General features: G+C 38.4%; 2 protein-coding genes across 3 annotated transcripts in view; both read right to left on the reverse strand.

The window, feature by feature from the left end:
• Nucleotides 1–1,060: 1,060 nt before the first annotated feature.
• LOC131536870 (unconventional myosin-X-like) lies at nt 1,061–5,004 on the reverse strand. The gene is made up of 3 exons (XM_058770034.1): nt 4,732–5,004; nt 4,178–4,369; nt 1,061–2,591 (listed from the first exon to the last, which is right to left on the reverse strand). The coding sequence occupies exons 1-3, from the start codon at nt 4,861–4,863 to the stop codon at nt 2,454–2,456; spliced, it is 462 nt and encodes a 153-aa protein (XP_058626017.1). The 5' UTR covers nt 4,864–5,004; the 3' UTR covers nt 1,061–2,453.
• The window catches only part of plekhh3 (pleckstrin homology, MyTH4 and FERM domain containing H3), a 40,935-nt gene continuing 24,024 nt past the window's right edge, over nt 4,884–21,794 (reverse strand). The window contains exons 3-12 of one of the 2 annotated variants that reach the window (XM_058770031.1): nt 20,187–20,275; nt 17,382–17,564; nt 15,141–15,298; nt 12,448–12,571; nt 10,470–10,788; nt 9,605–9,812; nt 8,822–8,958; nt 7,424–7,544; nt 6,244–6,378; nt 4,884–5,162 (exon numbers count right to left, since the gene is read on the reverse strand). In XM_058770031.1, coding sequence (XP_058626014.1) covers nt 4,884–5,162; nt 6,244–6,378; nt 7,424–7,544; nt 8,822–8,958; nt 9,605–9,812; nt 10,470–10,788; nt 12,448–12,571; nt 15,141–15,298; nt 17,382–17,564; nt 20,187–20,275 — 1,753 coding nt within the window. The remainder of the gene's footprint in view (nt 5,163–6,243; nt 6,379–7,423; nt 7,545–8,821; nt 8,959–9,604; nt 9,813–10,469; nt 10,789–12,447; nt 12,572–15,140; nt 15,299–17,381; nt 17,565–20,186; nt 20,276–21,794) is intronic. The other variant, XM_058770032.1, reaches the window with a different exon arrangement.

The following is a 21,794-nucleotide window of genomic DNA, read 5'->3' on the forward strand; positions in this document are numbered from 1 at the left end:
AAACAAAAACCAAAATAAACAACATTGAAGATGTGATTGCCCTCCACCTTTGAATTTCAAGTAGCTGGTAACCTTTTCTCAGATTTGTATTCAGACAGACAAGCTGCCCTAGAGCAAAGATAGTGCAAAACAAAAAAAAAAATTAAAAATGCGCCTGATTATGGAGTATGAGTGAACTAAAGATTGTACAGACTGTCTGACAGGCACTAGTGGCTCCTCTTTAGGCAACCTAAAGCCCCACACCGAAAATGGGCTCATACTCAGGACGACTGGGCAGGTTTTATTGCTTCAGTAATAGTTTGGCAGTCATTTGATGGGGGGAAAAATAAAAGAAAACGAGGGGAAAAAAGCTATTTGGTCCATGTGACTTTAAAAGGGGCAAATGACTCTTCATTTTTTAGTTATGACAAAATGTCAATAATCCTACTGAATATACAAAAACGGATTACTTGCCATATGTAGACCTCTCACGACAGGGGGGAAATAAATGACAAATAACCAAAACGGTAAATAAACATTATGACATCATATTTTAACTATGACATCATCTGCTCTTTTGTAATTATTTCAATGCAAGCACTAAAATACAAATACAGGTCTTTATGAAAGATATATAAAACAAAAGTAAAAAGGACAATAAAAAGTCACTTCCACACAATGTATACAACAGACAGCCATAAATAAAACTAGTGAAAAGTAACACAAATTAAAGAAGGACAATATTAACTCTCAGCAGATAAAAAAGCCGGCATAAGGCTTCATAACAAAAAGCACAACTGACAGAGGCTACAATTTACGCTCAAAGGAATAGTTCACCCAAAAATGATCATTTTGTCATCCAAAAAAAAAAAAAACTTATATATATATATATATATATATACACACACACACACACACACACACATACATACATTATATATATATATATATATATATATATATATATACACACACACACACACACACACACACACATATATATATATATATATATATATATATATATATATATATATATATATATATATATATATATATATATATATATATATATACACATACACATATATATATATATACATATAATTTTATTTTTTTTAATGAAAGTCAATGGAGTCCAAAGTAATGCTGTTTTGAACCCTATTTACTTTCATAATATGAAACTACCAGAAATATATCTTCTTTTGTGTTCAGCAAGATGAAAGAAGGGTTAGTAAATGATAACTAAATTTTCATTTTTGGGTAAACTATCCCTTAAATGGAAATGTACTATCATTAGAATACGGGATGACAATGTTGCATATCAATAGTGTCGATTATTTGTCTATCTTCAGTGTTTGAAAATGTGTTCGAGAGGTCTGGGAAGCTTGGTATGAACCAAAATTGTCTTTTTGTTGTGTTTTTGAAAATGTCAAAATGTCATTTACCTTCACAGGTACCAGGCTGCAAACGGTTGTCTAAGTTAGTCGGCTTTAACCGGATCTAAAGATCTGAGGCTGTTGTGGCTACAGGACGCACAGTGCAGAGTTACTGTAAGCTAACAGCACAGTCAAGCAGCACCAGGTCAGGCTCAAAGCATTTCACAAATACACTCACATCATACAGACGAGCTAAAGATCCTTTGGTTTCTACAGCTTAAAATGTTCAAATCTGTCTCTCACGCACACACGCACCACCGTCGCTTCAGTATTGGACAGTTCTGAAGGTCGACGCGAAAGTGACTTGCACCTGCTTTCATTTCAAGGTCAGGTACGGTTTGATGAATGAGTTTAATGGCGATCCAGGCAGGAGTCTGGAAAGGAACGTTTAAAGCTGAGCGAGTGTTTGTGTGCGAGTGCGATGGCAGCGTGAAATACAAAGACATCACTGCAAAAAAAAAAAAGTATTTTTGTCATGATTTCCAATAAAAAAGAAACATCCTTTAAACAAGGTCAATTTACATGAGATGCAAAATAAGAAAAAGAAGCTTCCTTGAAAAGTTACTCTTAAAATAGTCTTAATACTTGATGAATTTAAGGAAAATTAAATGTATTTAAATTTTTCAAAGCAAGTAAAAATAAATTAATGTTGTTTTAAGGATGTTTAAATATTTTTAAAAAAACAAGGCAAAAATACTGCTTAAGAAAATGATTTTTTGCACTCTGAAGTCGGGCTATTATGCTCTCTGTGATATTTGGCGGGCTTCCAGGTGGCAGGGGCCGGTTGAGGGCCCCGTGTCCTTTCTGGATTTGGCTGGTGGTGTAGCAAGCGAGTTCCTGAACCTGCTCTCCTGTTTGTGGCTCCCTGGACACCTTCCAATCCTCCTCCATTTCCACAGCATCTGCTCCTTTCAGTCTCATTTGAGTTTGTCCTCTTTGCAAAAGCTCCTCACAGGGAAGCATTCGGTCAGGACTGCATTTGCATGTGTGCATCAGTCAGAGTCCGTGTGTGTGCGCGCGCGAGTCCTTCTCTCTTCACACCGGGTGAGAGGGGAGCTCAAGTAGGGAGGGGCGGAGCTTAGGGTTTGTCTCCATGGAGATGCAGTCATCCTTGCCTAGCTGGCGACGGGTGGCACTGAAGTAAGCATTCATCAGCTGCATGATCTCAGTCAGCTGAGAGAGAGAGCGAGAGAGAGAGAGATGACTTGAGTAAATTTCCACTGTCAAATGTGTGTCAGACATTTTATACTTTTGCAATCACTTGGTTATACTCTTGAAGGCTTTGTGCACTAAACTTTAGGTTAGCATGGCTCTAGATTTATTCATGTTTTTGAAAGAATTCTTGTGGTGCAAAGCTGAATTTTCATCAGCCAGTCTTCAGTGTCACACGATCCTTCAGAAATCATTCTAATATGCTGATTTTATTATCAGTGTTGAAGCTGTTGTGCTGCTTAATATTTTTTTGAAAGCTGTGATACTTTTTCTTTGATTCTTTGATAAATAAAAAGTTAAAAAGAACAAAGAATCCTGAAAAAAGTATCACAGGTCCCAAAATATATTAAGCAGCACAACTGTTTCCAACATTGATTATAAATTAGCATATTAGAATGATTTTTGAAGGATCATGTGACACTGAAGACTGGAGTACTGAAGCTAAAAATTCAGCTTTGCATCACAGGAATAAATTAGATTTTAAAGTATATTAAAATAGAAAACTGTTATTTTAAATAGCAATAATATTTCACAAAATTACAGAGAAAAGAGAAAAGTTCATTTAAATGAAATCCAACAGAAATTTACAGTTGCACTTGTTTATCACATTTAACATTCTTAATTTGTTATACTGACTTCCATAAGAGTGATTATGGTTCAGAATAGCTATAGGCGTATGTTGATGACTGACAATGACTGGACGTTATTAACAGTTTATGTGTGAACAGATGTTCTTGCATCACTCAGAAGGCAGGCAGACGTGAAGTCAAGCGGTTTGGTATGAAAACTCAAGAGATTCATCGGGTTAAAGTGCACAGGAGTGACGGCACAGGATGGGTGTGAGCCTGCAGCTAATATCAGGAGAAGATAGACTGGTTGTCTCAGTGTTTCCACATGTGAGCACACAGAAACACACAGCTGGTCTGACCTGTATTGTTCGAGGACTGGAAAGAGGTTTATAGTACGCATGATACAAACACTTTGACGTCAATGTCTTTCTAGTTTAGAACTATTGAAGGTTACATGTTTCATATGTTAATTCTTAATTTACATAAAATACATATGATGCATTTTGTACTTTGGTGTAAAACTCTGCCTTGGCTAGGGGTATATGCTTCCCCTATTATATCTGGAGTATTTTGGCCTAACAGTATGCATGCATGATGCTAACATGAAGGCATTGTTGCTAGAGTAAAACTACAGGTAGACCTGCATAAAATGCTCTGGCAATAGTTTTATTCGTTAAATGTTTTAGATTTTCTGAAATGTGAGTGGTGTTTCCCTGACGCAAAGATATTGTGAGTGGTTTTGTGGCTACCAGTAATTTAGTATTATCTATATAGTATTATAACATTTACTAATATTTTAAATTAGCTCTTATTTTTATTTTATTTTTTCATTTTAAGTTTTGGGTTTTTTTTTTTTTACTTTTTAAAAATATCAATATCAATTTAGCTTTTTTGTATTTTAGTTTTAGTCACTTTATTGCTTTAGTTATGACACCAGTTAGGGATATTGCTGATATAACAGCTATGTTGCACGCTTACCTTGGAGGTCTCGAAGAGCAGATCTCTGTCTCCTGCAGTGATCCTGAATGTGTTGCTATCAGAGACGCCATAGGAACAGATCTGACCAATCGGCAGAGACTCCAACGCTTCAGCCTCACCCTGACGATACAGAGACACACAGGAAGCCGCCACGCCCAGCCACAACTTCTGAGAGAAGCTTCCTGTCGAGCTCTATGAGAAACAGGAGGATGATAGGCACAGCTCTGATTGTCTGGTGGTACAAACGTTTAAAACCTTTAAGATTTTTTATGTTTTTGAAAGAAGTTTCTTAGGCTTATCAAGACTGCATCAATTTGGCAAAAAAATAAATAAAACACAGTAAAAACAGCATTGTGAATTATTATTACAATTTAAAATAACTGTTTTCTAATATATTTTAAAATGTAATTATTCCTGTGACGCAAAGCTGAATTTTCAGCATCATTACTCCAGCCTTCAGTGTCACATGATCCCTCCGAAGTTATTCTAATATGCTGAAAAAATGTCTTGTTATTATCAATGTTGAAAACAGTTGTATAGTGAAAAGCACTCACGATGTAAAAGTCCACTTCATAGAGCGTGCAGCCAAAACCCGACCACTGCCGGGCGATGGTGAGATAGGCGGCCATGCTGTCTCTGCGACTGTATCCCGCCAGGGCTTTCCAGCGCTCCAAAATGGCCGACATCACCACGGCTCCCTCTTCCCTTAGTCTGGCCCGCAGTCTCTGGTCCTGTTCCTGACGCCGCTTGTGTCCCCACAGCGTCCCAGCCAGCAGACCCCCGGGGAATGAAGGACAGCCAGGGGGATCAATGGGGCCAGTAGGGCCCGGGCCTCCACCACTTCAGCCGGAAAGAGCTGCTCCAAGGGCGGGTACGGTGAGAGGGTGCTGAAATCTCCCAGTAGACACTGCAGTCTCAACGCTGCCAGGGAAAGAAGGTCATCCTCACAGGCTGGCAGCTGCCCCCGCACCACCATCTCATGACACTGAGACAGAGAGAGGGAGGAGGAAGTCAAGTGAGGGAAAGTTTACCGAGTTCACTAGTGTGCTGTGTTTGTATGTTTGCTTTTCACTCAACTGATAAAGACGTTATGCACACATCGGTCCACACAAGTGTGAAACTAGTTGGCATTAAACAAACAGAGGAACAATTGGAAAGTCCCTGTTTAAAATGTTCAGAGGAAGATATTCATTATTATTATTAGCCTTTTATAAAACACATTCCACTATAGGCCACTTCTCTTTTAGTCTTCTTTTTCGCTGTATATTTTTATTCAACAGTCAAATCACCTTTAGTTCTTCACAGTATTGCATTGATGCAAACTTCAGAAAGGAGGCAAATCCAAATTCTGCCATAAAGCAGCTGTAGCCAGACAACAGTGTCATTATTCAGCTTCAGTCAGTTCAGTGTTGATTCATTTTAGTTCAACAACTGTGTAAAGTTAATTTGTCATAAAACAAGTTTAATTCAGCGATAAGCAGCTCTACTGAAGACATGTTGTTACTCAGCTCAATTCAGTTTAACGTTAATTCAATTTAGTTCAGTTCATTAATGTTGCAAAATTCATGAATTTCAATCATCTACATTCAGCTTAGGGGTGGGCGATATAACGGTGGACACAATTAACCAGTAGAAATACATGTAACCGTTTGTATATTGGATCCGGGCAGCTCTTAAAGTGACAGCAGTCTAATATTCCTGCTGCCTGTCATTCATGTTAATCAAACACCAAAAGAAAGAAAATCTCTCACTGCTCTTGACTAAATCACTTTTGTAACTTTAATAAGAAGAAGTATATATTTAATTTACACAGGAAGAATTTGCACTGTTTTTATACTTATTTGATTACTTTATACAATGAATGTATAATTTCTTATTTATTTGTTCTATTGTAGTTTTTATGTCCTATTGCTTGTAATTAGTTTCTTATTTAAATCGCTGACTGTCTATTTGTCTTCAGTGTGCTTTTTTTTTAAATTTAGGCTAGTATTAGTTTTTTTGTGATATTGATACTGGTGACAAGAATTATGAAATTTCTATGGTATCAAAAATTTTGATATAAAGACCTTATTTAAAGCTGCGGTCCGTAAGTTTTGCCTCTTTGTCGCCATCTCTGTTTGAAAGCCTGGAATTGCAGCTCTGTGCGGAATTATCTTCCTTGCGTGGGGTGTTACTCCGACACAACTCCAGCGCAGATGAATCTAATGTTTTGAGGGGTATATGTGTCAGTCTGTCAGTCACCGCACCGGTGTGGATACTGTACTTAGGAATCACAGATTCTAGCCTACATCTTGGAATATATGACCCAAATAAGAATTTTCACCGTATATTGCCATCTGAACAAGTAAGTAACAAGTCTGCCACGTTTGTTCTGACCAACTGAGGAAAAAAGCATTACAATAAATCACGCTACCAACGGTGATTAAATCTAACGATCGGTTAGTTCATATCACATCTAACCGTGCAAATGATTATTATTGTTATACTTTATTCTCAAATTATTAATGTTAACAACATCAGCATTGCATGACAATGAGTATAGCGTGTATTAGCATGTAGATTTCAATTTCTGTACAGTCTAATCTCTAATTGTCATAACATTCAAATTTCATATTAAGAAATTATTTTAACCCAAAAAGCAAACTATGCTCCCTTTGAACTGGTTTTCTTTAAAATACAAATCTTGAGTAATCTCAGGCTATCTGTAATCAGAAGCACATTTAAACCTGGAATATAATTTAATTTCATTCACATGTGTTTCATAAACACAATCCTTTCTGGATTACAATCCGCCAGCAAAATGATACATTTAATTATTCCAGCTGCTGTGAGAAAAGGCTATAAATGATCCGCCACCTGCAGGGGACAACTTCTTTATGTTTACAGACGTGACGTAATGACGCAGTGCCATGCTTGAATTTCCCGCGAAAACCTACCCGTACCACTCAAATTACAAAACATATATATAAGAAGCTAACCGTTGTGAATTGGGCTAAAGTAAGGTGATAGTTTTGAACACTGGCTGGTTATGTACTTTCGATGATTATGTACTTATGATTTCGGATCATTTTTAACCCAAAAAAGTTACGGACTGCAGCTTTAAAGCAAAAATCACTATATTGTGATATATATCGTTACAGTCAATTAAAATGACTCATATCGTGATATAAGATTTTGGTCATATCGCCTACCCCTAATTTAGCTTTCTCATTTCTGCTCATCTCTGCCTGTCTCTTGTCGTTTTACCTGCTCATACAGGAAGAGGTACTCAATGCTGTCTGTACTAATGTTGTCGGTGTCCAGCAGACAATACAGTTTAAAGCAGAGTCGGCACTGGCAGTCAGAGTCTGGATCTTTAGCTGACAAACTGGAAGACAGAGATAGAGATTCATTAATGGAAAATACATATGAATCAGATACACATCTGAAGAGGGCCCGGCCCTCTTATAGGCTTATTATTTAACCCCTTCTCAAGCAACCTAAAACTATGTATTTGTCTTAAACTAGGAGTCTTCAAGTAGCTCAGAAGACTTGTCGAGCAGAGCACGGCAACAAATGAAACCCGCCAACGCTTCCTAAACACACGACTAAAATCACCCCAACAGAGCAATGTCATCATTCCGAACCATATGACTCACCCTGATTTGTTAAGCTTTTTCTGCTGCATGTGCAGTTTTGTACGCGCGGGTTTGTTTGTGTGTGTACACATGAGTGTGAGAGAAAGACTAGGCGTGTGTCCATGAACCCTCTTCTGGGAAGAGTTGGCACTGAGACGTGCAAAAACACACATAAACACACTTCCCAGAATAAAGTGGATGCCTTGAATTCAGACTGGCTTGGCTTATCTCTCCTTCAGTTTGCTTTCCACATCAGTTAATGCTGATGACATCAGTCTCACCTTGAGATCCCTACTGGAACACTGAATACTAATAAAGAGCTGCTTGTCCATTCTCACAGTGTGTGTGTTCATCAGGGGGGTTGGTTAAACTGTGATTTATTCACTTTCCCAGCACTTTAGCAATGATGAAAACACAGTTCTACACTGTACTGTACATTGGTGCTATCGTGGATGGTAATATCAACTTGACATATACATATTGGGAGTCGTGGCCTAATAGATAGAGAGTTGGACCTGTAACCCAAAAGGTCGCGGGTTCGAGTTTCAAATCTGGCAGGGATTGTAGAGTGAATGTCCAGCGCTCTCTCCACCCTCAATACCACGACTGAGGTGAGACCCTTGAGCAAGGCACCGAGCCCCCACCTGCTACCCAGGCGCCGCAGCATTGGCTACCCACTGCTCCGGGTGTGTGTTCACGGTGTGTGTGTTTGTTCACTTCTCAATGCTGTGTGTGTGCACTTGGATGGGTTAAATGCCGAGCACAAATTCCAAGTATGGGACACCATACTTGGCCACACATCACGTCCTTTCCTTTCCTCTTTCCTTTCCATGGTACTGATTGATTACGTGGTCTTTACATAGTACTTAAAAAATACCATGGTATTATCATGGTTAATGTTCAAAAAACATGGTACTTGCATAGTACCATGTCCAACAAACTATAGTGCTGTGGTACTTTAGGTTCAGTACATTAGTTGTATTACACATATTACAATAGGCTGAAGATATTTATTAAAAATATTTACTTTTCAAATCTGGTGATGACATCTGCAATTATGGTGCTGCCTCCGATAGCTTTTTCCCAGCACGAGTTCTGCTCAAAAAGAGCAAATGTGTTTCGGCTGTCCTGCAGCCCGAGGCGTTCCGCCATCTTCCTCACGACCTGGACAGAGAAAATGAGAGTGAGATTGTTATTTTAGTATTATTTATATACTATTATATTATTTATTCATATTTTGAATGAGATTTTATTTTTGTATTTTCAGTTTTGATTTTAGTTTAATCATTTTATTAGTTTACTAATTATATTAGTTTATATTTCTGTTTAGCTTTTATTTATTTCTATTTGAGATTTGGTTTACTTTTCCCTGTTAGTTTAGTCATTTAATGCATAAACTTCAGTCACTTAGTTGCCAAGTTTTTTAAGTTTAAGTTTATCATCTAATATTCATCTCTAGTTTATTATTTTTTATTTTCTTTTATTTTAGCCTTATTTCAATTAACAAAAACAACTTTGATTTAAAAGTAATTATTTTAGTTTAAATAACAACTGCTCGAAAGAGGAAAAATCCATGTTAAAGTAACCATGTTTAAGCAAATTAATAAATAAATACATATTCTTACATTTTTGTGGAAGGGTAATTGCAAAAACAAAATTTAACACTACAAAAATAAATACACTTATAAATAAATGCATATGTCTGGTTCTTATTGCTTGCATGCTAATGATTAAGCCTTTGTGTGCCAATGGTGGCACATGGGCTTAAGGTTCCCAACCCCTGCTATAAAGGAAACGGTTGATGCAATACCTCATTAGCCGTGGTGTGCGAGGTGATCGGGATCTGGCAGCAGCCCGGTCCAGGGTAGTGCACAGTACACAGTATCTCCTGCCTTCCCATCAGCCCCTGGATCTCCTCCCACGAGGGGACACACTCTCGACCGCGCGTCTTCTCCAGAGCCTGGGCTATGAAGGATGCGTAGCTCTCCACCTCCGGGTCCACACTCAAACTCTGAACCCTGATAGTAAAATAAAGGGATTTTAAGGACCATTTCCATAATTTTGCAATGGCAAAATTTCCCTCCAAAAAAATGAGAGGGATGTTGTGTGGCCTCTCTGTTTAGTTTGTCTATTTGCGATATAAATTGTCAGCCACTTGGTAATCACATGCATGGTGTAGGCCCTATTTGTGTTAAGTAAACACATGCGGGAAGTGTCTGGGGGCCTCAGGAGAACAGAGACTCGTCCGTCTCCATTACACCAGCCACCTCTGTAATCAAAGCCCTGTGGTCAACACACCATTTCCTCACGGCACAAATGATAAGATAAATGATAAATAAACCATATTTAGCCATTCTCTTATTTTCTGTCTATCCTCCGGGCCTGGCTGTACTTTAAGAGTCAATTAACCATGGGATGCAGAAAGCATCGTGCCGTTTCCCAATCCCTCAAGGAGAGGAAAAGAACGAGCGAACAGGAAGTGCACTTTCCAATCCAGTCAACCTCAGGCAGCCCATATTTCCTACACACTCGACCGCAGGACCAGAGGCAGTTGTGCGTGTTTATACTCAAGGACTTCAAGGTAATGTATATGTTTGCATGTTGAGATCCGGCTGGTGGGTTTGTGAGTATACACATCCAGTACACTGTATAGATTTGTGATGTGCATAACTCACCTCTTCAGGTGAAAGCGTAGGTATCGGAGTATGCTACAGCTAGGCAGGAAGGTGCAGCTCATGCAGGTGAGCAGCTGCCAGTATCTGAGCTGTGGATTCGGTTGTATCTGCGTCTGCGTCAGGACACGTGAGTTGGTAACGCTGGTCTGTTTGATTAGCTGGCAGTAGAGTTCATCTCGGAGCGGCCGGAGGTCGAGGCAGGTCTGGAGGATCCCCTGTATGAGAGGAATGGGCTCGCGGGCCGACTCCAACTGTTGGAGGCAGTTAAAAAGTCTCACCGCCTCTTCACGGATGGATGTGTAGCCTTTACCTACCATATCTATGAAGAAAAGTGAGAGAAGGTATGTTAACGGTGTATATATATTTGGTAGTCACTAAAGATTCAAACTTTATTTCATATGTTTCAACTTCTTTATTCAATAACTGTCCTGGAATATCACACCTTTGTCTCTGTAAATGGTCAAATAAAATTGGCTGCAGGTCAGATTCTTTGCTTGTCAAATCAGAATGCCTTTGAGGTGCTTTTTTGCCTGTCAATCATTTTGCGCATTCAGAGTGACATATATAGTATATAGTAAGCCAGATGCTGAGAGCAAGACAGATAAGCTTGATGCATTTTGGACCAAATTCATGAAAAATGCTTCAAGAACAGCTTATATAGCCAAAAGTCATTCAAGTCACCATTGAACAGAAATTGTGATTGCATTTCTTCACTATTGTGATATATATTTGAGTGAAACAGCTGCTTGATCAAGAATAAAAAATGTAGGACAGGACTTGATTTTGTCCATCGGGAATTGATTTGATCATTGAATGGCTGTTTGTTATTTGCTGCAATCTCATGTCAGCAAGTTGCTGGAGGGGAAAGGTCATCAGAGATGAGATGTTGCAAAGGGGAGGAGACTTATTTTTTATTACGTGGGGAACATGAATTTAAAGAAGACCTATTATGCTCCTTTTAACACTATGTATTATAAGTCTCCCCAGTGTCCCCAGAATGTGTCTGTGAAGTTTCAGTTCAAAATACCCCACAGATCATGCATTATATCATTTTGAAAATGCCTACTTTGAATGTAAGCAGAAACTGTTTTCATGCATGTCTCTTTAAATGCAAATGAGCTGCTGCTCCCTGTCCCGTTTTCCAGAATAGAACTTTGCCTTTACAGATTGTTCCTCAGATATTCTGCTAAAAAACATCAGTTTGATATTGATTATCATGTCTATCACGCTGAAATCTTGTGTTTTGAAGCATATTAGTTTAAAAATCTGATATATACGGAAAAAAAAACGTGAGGTTGTATTTATTTTTTAACGTGCGAAAATTTCGGAAGAAAATTTCAGACTCAGTATGCAATGGCCTTAAGAGGTGGTAATATTATAATAAGATCCCCTTTCTACATCAAAGGAGAAGCAAAAGCTTGCAGAGAAAGGCTTACCAAAAACTTTTCCACATTTTCTGGGTTAGCAGATGCACCAACGGCACGATTATAGCACTTAAACATGAAAAAAGGCAGATTTTCATGATATGTCATCTTTAAATGATTCAGTATTTAACACTGCGATATTCCGTAAAAGACATAAGAATGGTCAGTTCTGATTTCATGGCGAATTTAAAAAAACAGGAGACCAAAAAACATCGGTAAAGGTTTTCATTTCATAAAAGGTTTTCAAGGAAGCTGAGAGCTTCAAAGCACTTGAAAACAGATGCTGAGCTTGCTTTGCTTCTGCTTGACGGGTAAATATATTGCTTGGTGACCATGGTTACACCAAACAGCAGGGTTGTAGAAAGAGAGGGTGTGTCTAATCTGATTGGTTCATTGAAATGTTCTTTATGTGAGCAGTGGTGTGTATATGTGATATATGCAACGTAAGTAAGTAAGTAAGTGTGTGTGTGTGTGTGTGTGTGTGTGTGTGTATGTGTATGTGTATGTGTATGTGTATGTGTATGTGTGTGTGTGAGTGCGAGTGTTTGACTCACATGTGTGGTGGAGGCTGCCATAGGGGAAAGGCAGCAGTGGGGCATAGAGGGGGCTCGTCGTGTACCTGAGGATGGGATTATGTTCGTAGATGTGTTCTACAACCTCTGGATTGAATTTATTCTCCTGTACAAAAACAACACATATAAACACACATAAAGCAATGCAAGGTCAATTAAACACTTTGATGTATAAATAAACTCAAGACAGATATATCTGATGTGTATCATTATATCCCCATAAACACATGACCTCTTTGTTATGGGGTCTGTAATGAAATGATGAAATTATGTTTTATATGGAAATGTTGTGTTTGGGAGAATGGCTGAGGGGGGATGAATGAAAGGGAAACATTTTCAGCTTACAGATGGACTTGTTTATGAGAGGTAAAATAAATAGTACATACATATATAAACTTAAGATTACAACACTTTAATCAAAACAAAGCTTATTTTATTGTATATCATTTAAAGGGGTCATATGACGTTGCTAAAAAGAACATTATTTTGTGTATTTGGTGTAATGCAATGTGTTTATGCGATTTAAGGTTCAAAAAACACATTATTTTCCACATACTGTACATTATTGTTGCTCCACCCTTCTGAAACGCATCGATTTTTACAAAGCTCATCATTCTGAGAAGCGAGGCGTGCTCTGTTTGTCCAGCTATCCAGTGCATTGTGATTGGCCGAATACCTCAAGTGTGAGACGGAAATGTTACGCCCCTTACCGTATTGTGATGCTGTGTCCCGGTGCGACGACACAAAAGCAATAAAACCCATTACAAACGAGGCATTTGTTGCATCCAGTGGGGACATAATTACTGATTATAATGTCTTATACTGTCTTTTTACGCATCGCGCCACGTAAACATTACCATGTCTGCATTTGTGATCGGAGAAAGGACAAACAACAAGCGCTACTCTACACAGCTCAAAACTCGCGTTTGAATAGTCAGTGGCAAATTCTTTAAATAAGAAAACGTACTTACAGGCTGAGAGTCAGAAGCGGCAGACTGTCCTTGCAAATTTGGAATTGCCCCATTTTGTAGAAACAGCCTTTGCGCAAGCCAGAATTGTAGGCTACTCTTCCAGGTTCAGGAAATAGTCCTTAGTAAAATGCGCTGCACATACTCTAATATTTGGGTTGAACTGTTCTGGAACAGTGTTGTAAATACAACTGAACCACTGATTTCTAGTTGTGTCCTCTATTGGAAGGCCAAACAAAATACTTTCGCTTTCACCACGAAACAAAACAGACATGGCGCCGGTGGCAGCAACAATACTACAGCGAGAATAAAAGTCCCGCCCTCTTTCTTTGCGTATACGTTTGGTTTGGGCGGTGTTTTGCAAATCTTCCCACACCGTGACGTAGACATGTGGGGGCGTGTTTGAATGAGCCGTTTTAGAAGGGCGTGGTCGAGTCTTAACTTTTATAAAGAATATCTCTTTGGTTTTGAGACTTTAGTCTTTGCAACTTCAGGGATCTTATCTATGCACAAACAGCTTGTAACACTCCAAACAGAAAGGAAAACTTGAAATCGCATTATATGACCCCTTTAAAAAAAACAATACGGCAAAAATATAGGCTAGTGTCTTTTAGCCAAGACTATATTGAGAATAAAGCACAGCCTCTCTTTTCTTATTGTTTAAATATTTAATATGCATGCATATCTTATCTATAAGAGATATATAGCAATCAGCAAGGTCATTTAGGGGTCTGGGCACTTAACATTTCAACCACTGCGGTTTTCACGCCTGTCTGCCTGTCTGTCTGTCTGTTTATGTGCGACCTCAATGGGATTCCGGGGAGTTCTGTGGGCTAGCAACTAGCATCCTATTAATACAGATCTATCCAAGAGCGCCGGCATTACATCATAACAACAGGGCTATTCTGAAGAGCTACTCGCTGCCTTCAAAACTATTTCCAGAGACACGGGATACCGAGGAACACATCTATAAGTGTAAAATCACTAGCCAACAAACTAAGAATAATATAGTGGGGCAGAAAGATGACAGTGGGTGGGGTTTAGCTGGTTTACACACAGTGCCTGTATATGTGTGCTATCCTGAACTTGTCTTTAGGAGCTAAGCTGCCACACACACACATACATTGTGTGGAGACAAAAAAAAAAAAAAAAACTATTATTACATTATGCACTATTTTCCAAAATCTGGGTTCAATAATATTTTTAAATATTTCTGAAAATGTTTCACACGCTCAACAAAGGGGCATTTATGTGATCAAAAATACAGTAAAAGCTGTAATATTGTGAAATATTATTTGAATTTAAAATAACTGTTTACTATTTTAATTTTAAAATGCAATTTATTCCTGTGATGGCAATGCTGAATTTTCAGAAGTCATTACTTCAATCTTTAGTGTCACATGATCCTTCAGAAATCATTCTAATATGCTGATTTGCTGCACAAGAAACATTTCTTATAGATGCTGAAAACAGTTGTGCTGCTTAATACTTTTGTGGAAACCTTTTTCAGGATTCTCTGATTAAAAGAAAGTTCAAAAGAACAGCATTTATTTGAAATAGAAATCTTTTATGAATGCGTTTAATGTCACTTATGCTCAATTTAAAGCATCCTTTCTAAATAAGTTGTGTGCATGCAACATTTATAATCCTTTTTGATATATGTTGACATGCTGTCATGTTCATCTCCGTTGCTGCTTGTTCTCTCACCTCAATGTCTCGTATGAGGAGCTGTGTTGGCGTCTCGACCGGCGCTTTGCTGTCTATGACTTTCTGTACAGCACACGCCCAGTGCACCGCCTCATTGTAGTGCTTTGTGAAGAGTCTGTAGCAATGTTTGCGGCCATACACCGTCAGACTCCAGTAACCTGTCACACATACACATTAAAGAGGCCCATATTTAGTGCAACTCTTTAAAAAGTGCCATTCAACAAAGTGGAACAATACAAAAATAGCATCTCCTAACAATTAGGAGAGTACATAAACAAAGAAAAACAAAGAAAAGCAAAAAAAACAAAAAAACAACAATAAAACATATGGTAATACTGTTTCTGATTAAAGACAAATGTCCTAGAGCTCCAGCATTCTGACAACCTCATATTTCACATGTCTGACCTGCAGTAAATGTGTTCAGATGTTCTGAGAGAGTTGGATCTAGATCTTTTATGAGGATCTAACTAATATCTCGTTTCTCCTCTGTTGTTAACTTTGGCAGTCAAAAGAATGAAGCTTTGGTTCAAAACTGAGGTTCAAGACACCATTTCTGTATAATCTCCATGAAGTCCACCAATCTCTCTCTAGACTGTTTGGGGGCAAGTATTCACTCTACACAAGCACTCACAAAGAGCAATATCTAGCAAATAAAATATTTTACAGCAGAACAATGTATATTCGCTGTGGAGATTCATTTCTATGACTATTTCATGGTTACATTCCCTGGTATTTCCAGGTTTCTCAGAACCAGTGGGTGTTCTAAAATTTACAGGCCAAAATATTTGGTGACCACTGTAAACATCTCCGATTTCTTAGGTGAAAATTGTACCTCATTAATGTTTTCATTAACAGATCTGTTTTACTCTGTGGACGAGCCAAAGCATTAGCCATGATATTATATGACAACTTGTTTTTTAAAAGAAGAAACTGTTTCTATCGTGTCCGCTGTGCTGGATAATGAATGACTCCTGACCAACTGCTGCCCTTGTACACACACACAAAGCTTTACTTTCAGACATACACACACTTTTATCTAGGAAAGTCCCTAAAGTTAATCTGGGAAAAGTTCAGAGTTTTGTGGACGGTGCTGGTTGAATGTTTGTGTGTATGTGTGTGCGATTCAGAACTCAAGCTGAATATGTACCACGTGAACACACACACACACACACACACACACACATACAGTATGACTAAGCCTCTGAGTCTGTCTGGTCATTCCCTACCATCTTCCCAGACAACAATGCCTCTCGTTTGTCTGCCTTCATTTCTCTTGTTTTTTATCTTCTCAAACAATTCCGCATTTCATTTCCTCAATCAAAGTCTTCCCACAAGAAAGAATTCACGCCAATGCCGACAAGAGATCAACAGGTCTCACGGCCTCTTTGTGCCTGTGATCGGTCCAAAAGATCAGCTCTCTCTGAAAAAATGCATCTCATTGTGAGTGCAAACCCTAAAATAGTGAGTGAAATATTGTGTTTATATTCCACTGGACTATGAATCCTGGCTCACACTATTTACTGACCAGGACAAAAAGTGACAAGCAAATAAATCATCCAGGGTTTCTGCAGGTTTTATGAAACCTTTTTAAAAGACCTTTTTAAGACCAAGTAAAAAAATAAAGGAATAAAATGAACAAAACAATATATCAATACGTTTTCTAAATGTAAATCTCTAGGGGGCAAACAATGAGTCTATGAAGCGCACAATTAAGTTACAACCGATCTCCATGACTGAAAAAAAAAAAAAATTACAAACCATTTTCAATCAAAAATTGCTAGTAAATTTCACAAAAAATTACAAAATAAAAGCAAGTAACACTTTCAATTACACATTACGTTTTAAGTAGAAAAACTGAAATAGTATTTTGTTGTAAAATGTAACTGTCATCTCCTCAGGGGTGTTCGTTCATACTGATGCAAATTTTGTCAGTATATTTTTGTGGTATCAAACAATGTTTAAGGAGAGGTTGATTGTGGAATTTAAAAAAATAATAATATTATATGATAAAAATCACCAAAACAACATTAATCATCAAAGTCATGAGAAACATGTACATATTAGTAGAAAAATAACATGTACCTTTAGGGTACTATGGTACCCCTTCCAAGGGTAAATAAGACAGAAAATTTTTCCTTTAAGTGTGACAAGCTGTTGAACTTCTAAATGTAGAATCTTGCACACTTTTTCTGAGAGTGTATACAAGACTAGACTGTCCTAGTTTAATTGCAGACGTGTTACCTGTCTGTTTGTAGGTGTGTTTATCCGGCCACAGCACTGAACAGAGGGATGTGAGTACTAGCGTGCCCAGTCTGCGAGCATCTCTGTCCGGGCCGCTGTAGTAGTCAAGAGAGTCTGTTGTCAACACAAACCAGAACCTCCTCTGCCGGAGCCAACCTCCCTGTACCTCCCGCAAGAGCCAGCCTGAAAAACAAAACAGAGAACAAGACCCATATTATACATGGTAAATACTGTAACAGACCAATTAAATGAGGATATAGAGATTTAATTTCAAAACCTGACAGAAATGAACGATGTGTCATTTGAAATATCATTCTTTGAGAGCTAGTTCACAGCGCTCATGCAGAGTCAGACTGAGTGATCATGGAAAAAGGCGAAACAGCACAAACCAGCCCGTCCACATCCAGCCGAGAGCAGGATACCAAACCACCACTCACCCAACTTAATAGAGGGTTGTGTAAAGGTCACACTGGGGATAAAATCTCCTTACAGACCTTCAGAAAGTTTGTTTTCTACGCACAAATGTGTATCAGAGCCAATAATCAAGAAACATATCATGGGAAAAGTGCTTTTTTTTTTTTTTTTTAGTAAACCCTCATGACACTCGGACCATGTTACCTTTTTTCCGCTGCGGCTTGCAGATGCATTGCACCTGCTACCTTTCCCTTTGAATATGTGTGTGTGTGTGTGTGTGCGCAAGTGAATTTGTATAATGACAAGGGTATGACATAGGTGTTACAAGGAGAAGGTGACTTTTCAGGACATTACCCCATGTCCCCACTTTTCAAAACGCTTATAAATCACAGAATGGAGTGTACTGAAAATCTGAAATAGCACAAAGTTTCCTGTAAGGGGTAGGTTTAGGTGTAGGGCAATAGCACATACAGTGTGTATATGTGTGTGTGTGTGTGTGTGTGTGTGTGTGAGTCAGCCAGACAGACTGGGGGAAGACTGTCTAATTTAGCAGCTCTGCGGGCCAGCATGAGACAGGCTGGCGGAGTATTTGGACCCCTCTACACTAATATTACTCTGCCCTGCTTATTATTACTCATTACATGTGATTGAGTATTATTACCACTCCAGTGCAGCAAATACCGCATAGCACTCACATTTACACACTCTGAGATCATGGACGACTCTGAATAACACACACACACACTTAAATCTGTGGTCAGCAGCTTAAGTGTTGGTTAACGATGTCTAACTGTCTCAGTTGGTGTGCAGTATGTCAGTCAATTTGAGTGTCACCAATAATACCTGAAAGCTATAACTGATGTGCGTGTGTGTACTGGGGACTATGGACTGTTCTCAAAAGTGAGCTAAAGCTGAAAGAAAAAAAAAACTTCCTTTGGGTGAATTTGAATTTATACTAAAAATATTATTTGTAAACGTAGTGTTTTTTAATGCAAAATGTGGATTTAATTGTAGGTATAGGAGTCACAGATTGATCAATATTGGTATTTCCCAACAAATACAAAAAATAATAGTGATTATTTTTAAGTGTTAAATAATCGATGTGTTGTCAACTGATAAATATTGTTTAGTTTCTGGTGGGGGGGGGTGACAGTATTACTTGAATATTACTGTAAATGTAAATTCTGAATGTTACAAAAGATTACAATTTCAAATAAATGCTGTTCTTTTGGAATTTTATATTCATCAAAGAATCTTGAAAAAATATAGTTTTCACAAAAATACTGACAATAAGAAATTCTTGAGCAGCAAATCAGCATATTAGATTGATTTCTGAAGGATGACACTGAAGACTGGAGTAATGATGCTGAAAATTCAGATTTGCATCACACTTGAAAATATTTTCAAAATATAAATAGTTACTTTATAATATTTCATAATACTTTTACTGTTTCATATTATTTTGAATATTTTTTATCAAATAAATGCAGCCTTGGTGAGCATGAGACTTCTTTCAAAAAAACATTTTAAAAACTTTTTAATAACTAACTTTTGAACAGTTGCATGTTTATCTGTACACCTGATAATTACCAATAATGATAAAGTTGAATATTAATATCTCTAAACAATATTGCTTAATTTATCACATGTTAGTCTATTTGAGTTAGTTTATACTAATTGTAATTATATTTATAAAAAGACGGTAGAGATATATGGTATGTCCTCATTTAGATGGCTAAGTTTGTGTGTGTGCGCGTTTTTGTGACAAATGAGGACATAAATTTGTAGAATGACAAGGGTATGACATAGGTATTACAAAGAGAAGGTGACTTATGAGGACATTACCCCATGTCCCCACTTTTCAAAACGCTTATAAATCACAGAATGGAGTGTATTGAAAACCTGATATAGCACAAAGTTTCCTGTAAGGGGTAGGTTTAGGTGTAGGGCAATCGCACATACAGTTTGTACAGTATAAAAACCATTACGCCTATGGGATGTCCCCACTTATCACAAAAACAAACGTGTGTGTGTGTGTGTGTGTGTGTGTGTGTAGACATTGTTTAGCCTGCTGCACCCTGGTTTATACAGAGGTAATTATGAGTCAGATTTGAGATTAACTCACTACAGATAAAGCTACCAGAGTGTCAAAGTTTAAAACACAATTCAACCTTTGAAACTATAATCGACATGCTGTAAAACTGAAGCAAGTACAAATCTAATTTACTTCAGATTAAGGTTTCCAAGTAACCAGCAGAATAAAAAAAGGGGACATAATACACACAAATGCACAAATGCATGCAAAGAATACGTTTAGTTTTACAGCCATGATGACAAATATGACTTGATCTGGTGAATCAGAGTTATTAAGAAGAAAAATTTCTTCCTCACCCTTCACAAGCACCTCAGGGTCTTCGTCCATCGTCATCTTACTCTTCTGTGTGATGAGACTTCTCTTCTCCTCAGGAACTCCTGACAGACTGAACAACATGAAACAACACAGACGTCAGCAATGTGCCTACTGTAACCCAGTAAGTACTGTACAACCCCCTCCCCTAGCCCCCAAAACACACACACACATATGCACACCCACCCCTTGAGGGAAGTTGGGGTCAACATCACACTTCTGCTGCTAAAACGGACCCCAACATAGCACAAAACCACTTCACATATGCAGACATTTCACATCTCGCACACACAAACACAACGCACACACGCACATCCCTCCACACTCCACCACCATGGCCAGGCAGGCAGAGCTTTATCGGTCTGGCAGCCAGGGAAAAAACTGAAAATAAACGTGACTAAGAGAAGCCAAGGACACTCGCACGCAAAGAGAAAACTAGGAAGAGCCTAGGAGAACGAGTGGTCTAGAGGAGTACTGACAAGAAAATAGTTGTCATCACTAAACGTTCACAGGGCCTGGGACAAAAATGTCATGGGTGGGTCCACTTTTCCTCGGGGCTCAATAAATATGCACTATACTATAAAGGACCTTAGTAGGACACTCCTCATCATTTTAGACTGTTTCTTTGGGAATTTTTTCCCATTCATCCAGCAGAGCACTTGTGAGGTCAAGCGCTGATGTTGGAGAAGGCCTTGTAATGTGTTCAATGGGGTTGAGGTCAGGGCACACAGTCAAGTTCTTCCACACCAAACTCATCCAACCATGTTTTATGGGCCTTGCTTTGTGCACTAGGGCACAGTCATGCTGCAATAGAAAAAGCCTTCCCCAAACTGTTCCCACAAAGTTGGAAGCATTGCTCAAAATGTCTTGGTATGCTGAAGCATTAAGATTTTCCTTCACTTGAAGTTAGAGGCCTAGCCCCTGAAAAATAGCCCATTCCATTATCCCTCCTCCAACAAACTTTACAATTGTCACAATGCTGTCAGACAGGGAACATTTTCCTAGCATCCATCATTAGACTGCCAGATTCATCACTTCACAGAACAGGTTTCCACTGCTCCAGAGTCCAATGGTGGCGTGCTTTAAACCACTCCATTAGACGCCTGGCATTGTACTTACTGATTTGAGGCTTGCATGCAGCTGCTCAGCCATTGAAACCTATTCCATGAGGCTCCCGCCGCACAGTTTTCTGCACAGGTATTATTGCCAGTAGAAGTTTAGTACTCTTCAGTTATCGAATCAGCAGAGCGTTTGCAACCTTTATGCACCATGCACCTCAGAACTCTGTGACTTTACAAGGTCTTCTGCTTCACGGCTGAATTGCTGCTGTTCCTAAACACTTTAAGTTTCCAATAATAACATTTAGAGTTGACCATGGAATATTCAGCAGGGATGAAATTTCACAAATTGCTGAGGTTGTTTCTTGCAAGAAAAAAATCAAGGTGTCAGTGAATGGCTGATTGTACACCTGGACTAAAAGACTCTTGTTAAGAACAGAATAACAGCTTGTAACGAGCAGGTAAAAGATTAGTCAGAGGACGTCATTAGCTAACAAATGATAGATGTTTTGGGGAATGCTGGGAGCACAAGTA

This window comes from Onychostoma macrolepis, chromosome 03 (genome assembly GCF_012432095.1).
Source record: "Onychostoma macrolepis isolate SWU-2019 chromosome 03, ASM1243209v1, whole genome shotgun sequence".
NCBI lineage: Eukaryota > Metazoa > Chordata > Actinopteri > Cypriniformes > Cyprinidae > Onychostoma > Onychostoma macrolepis.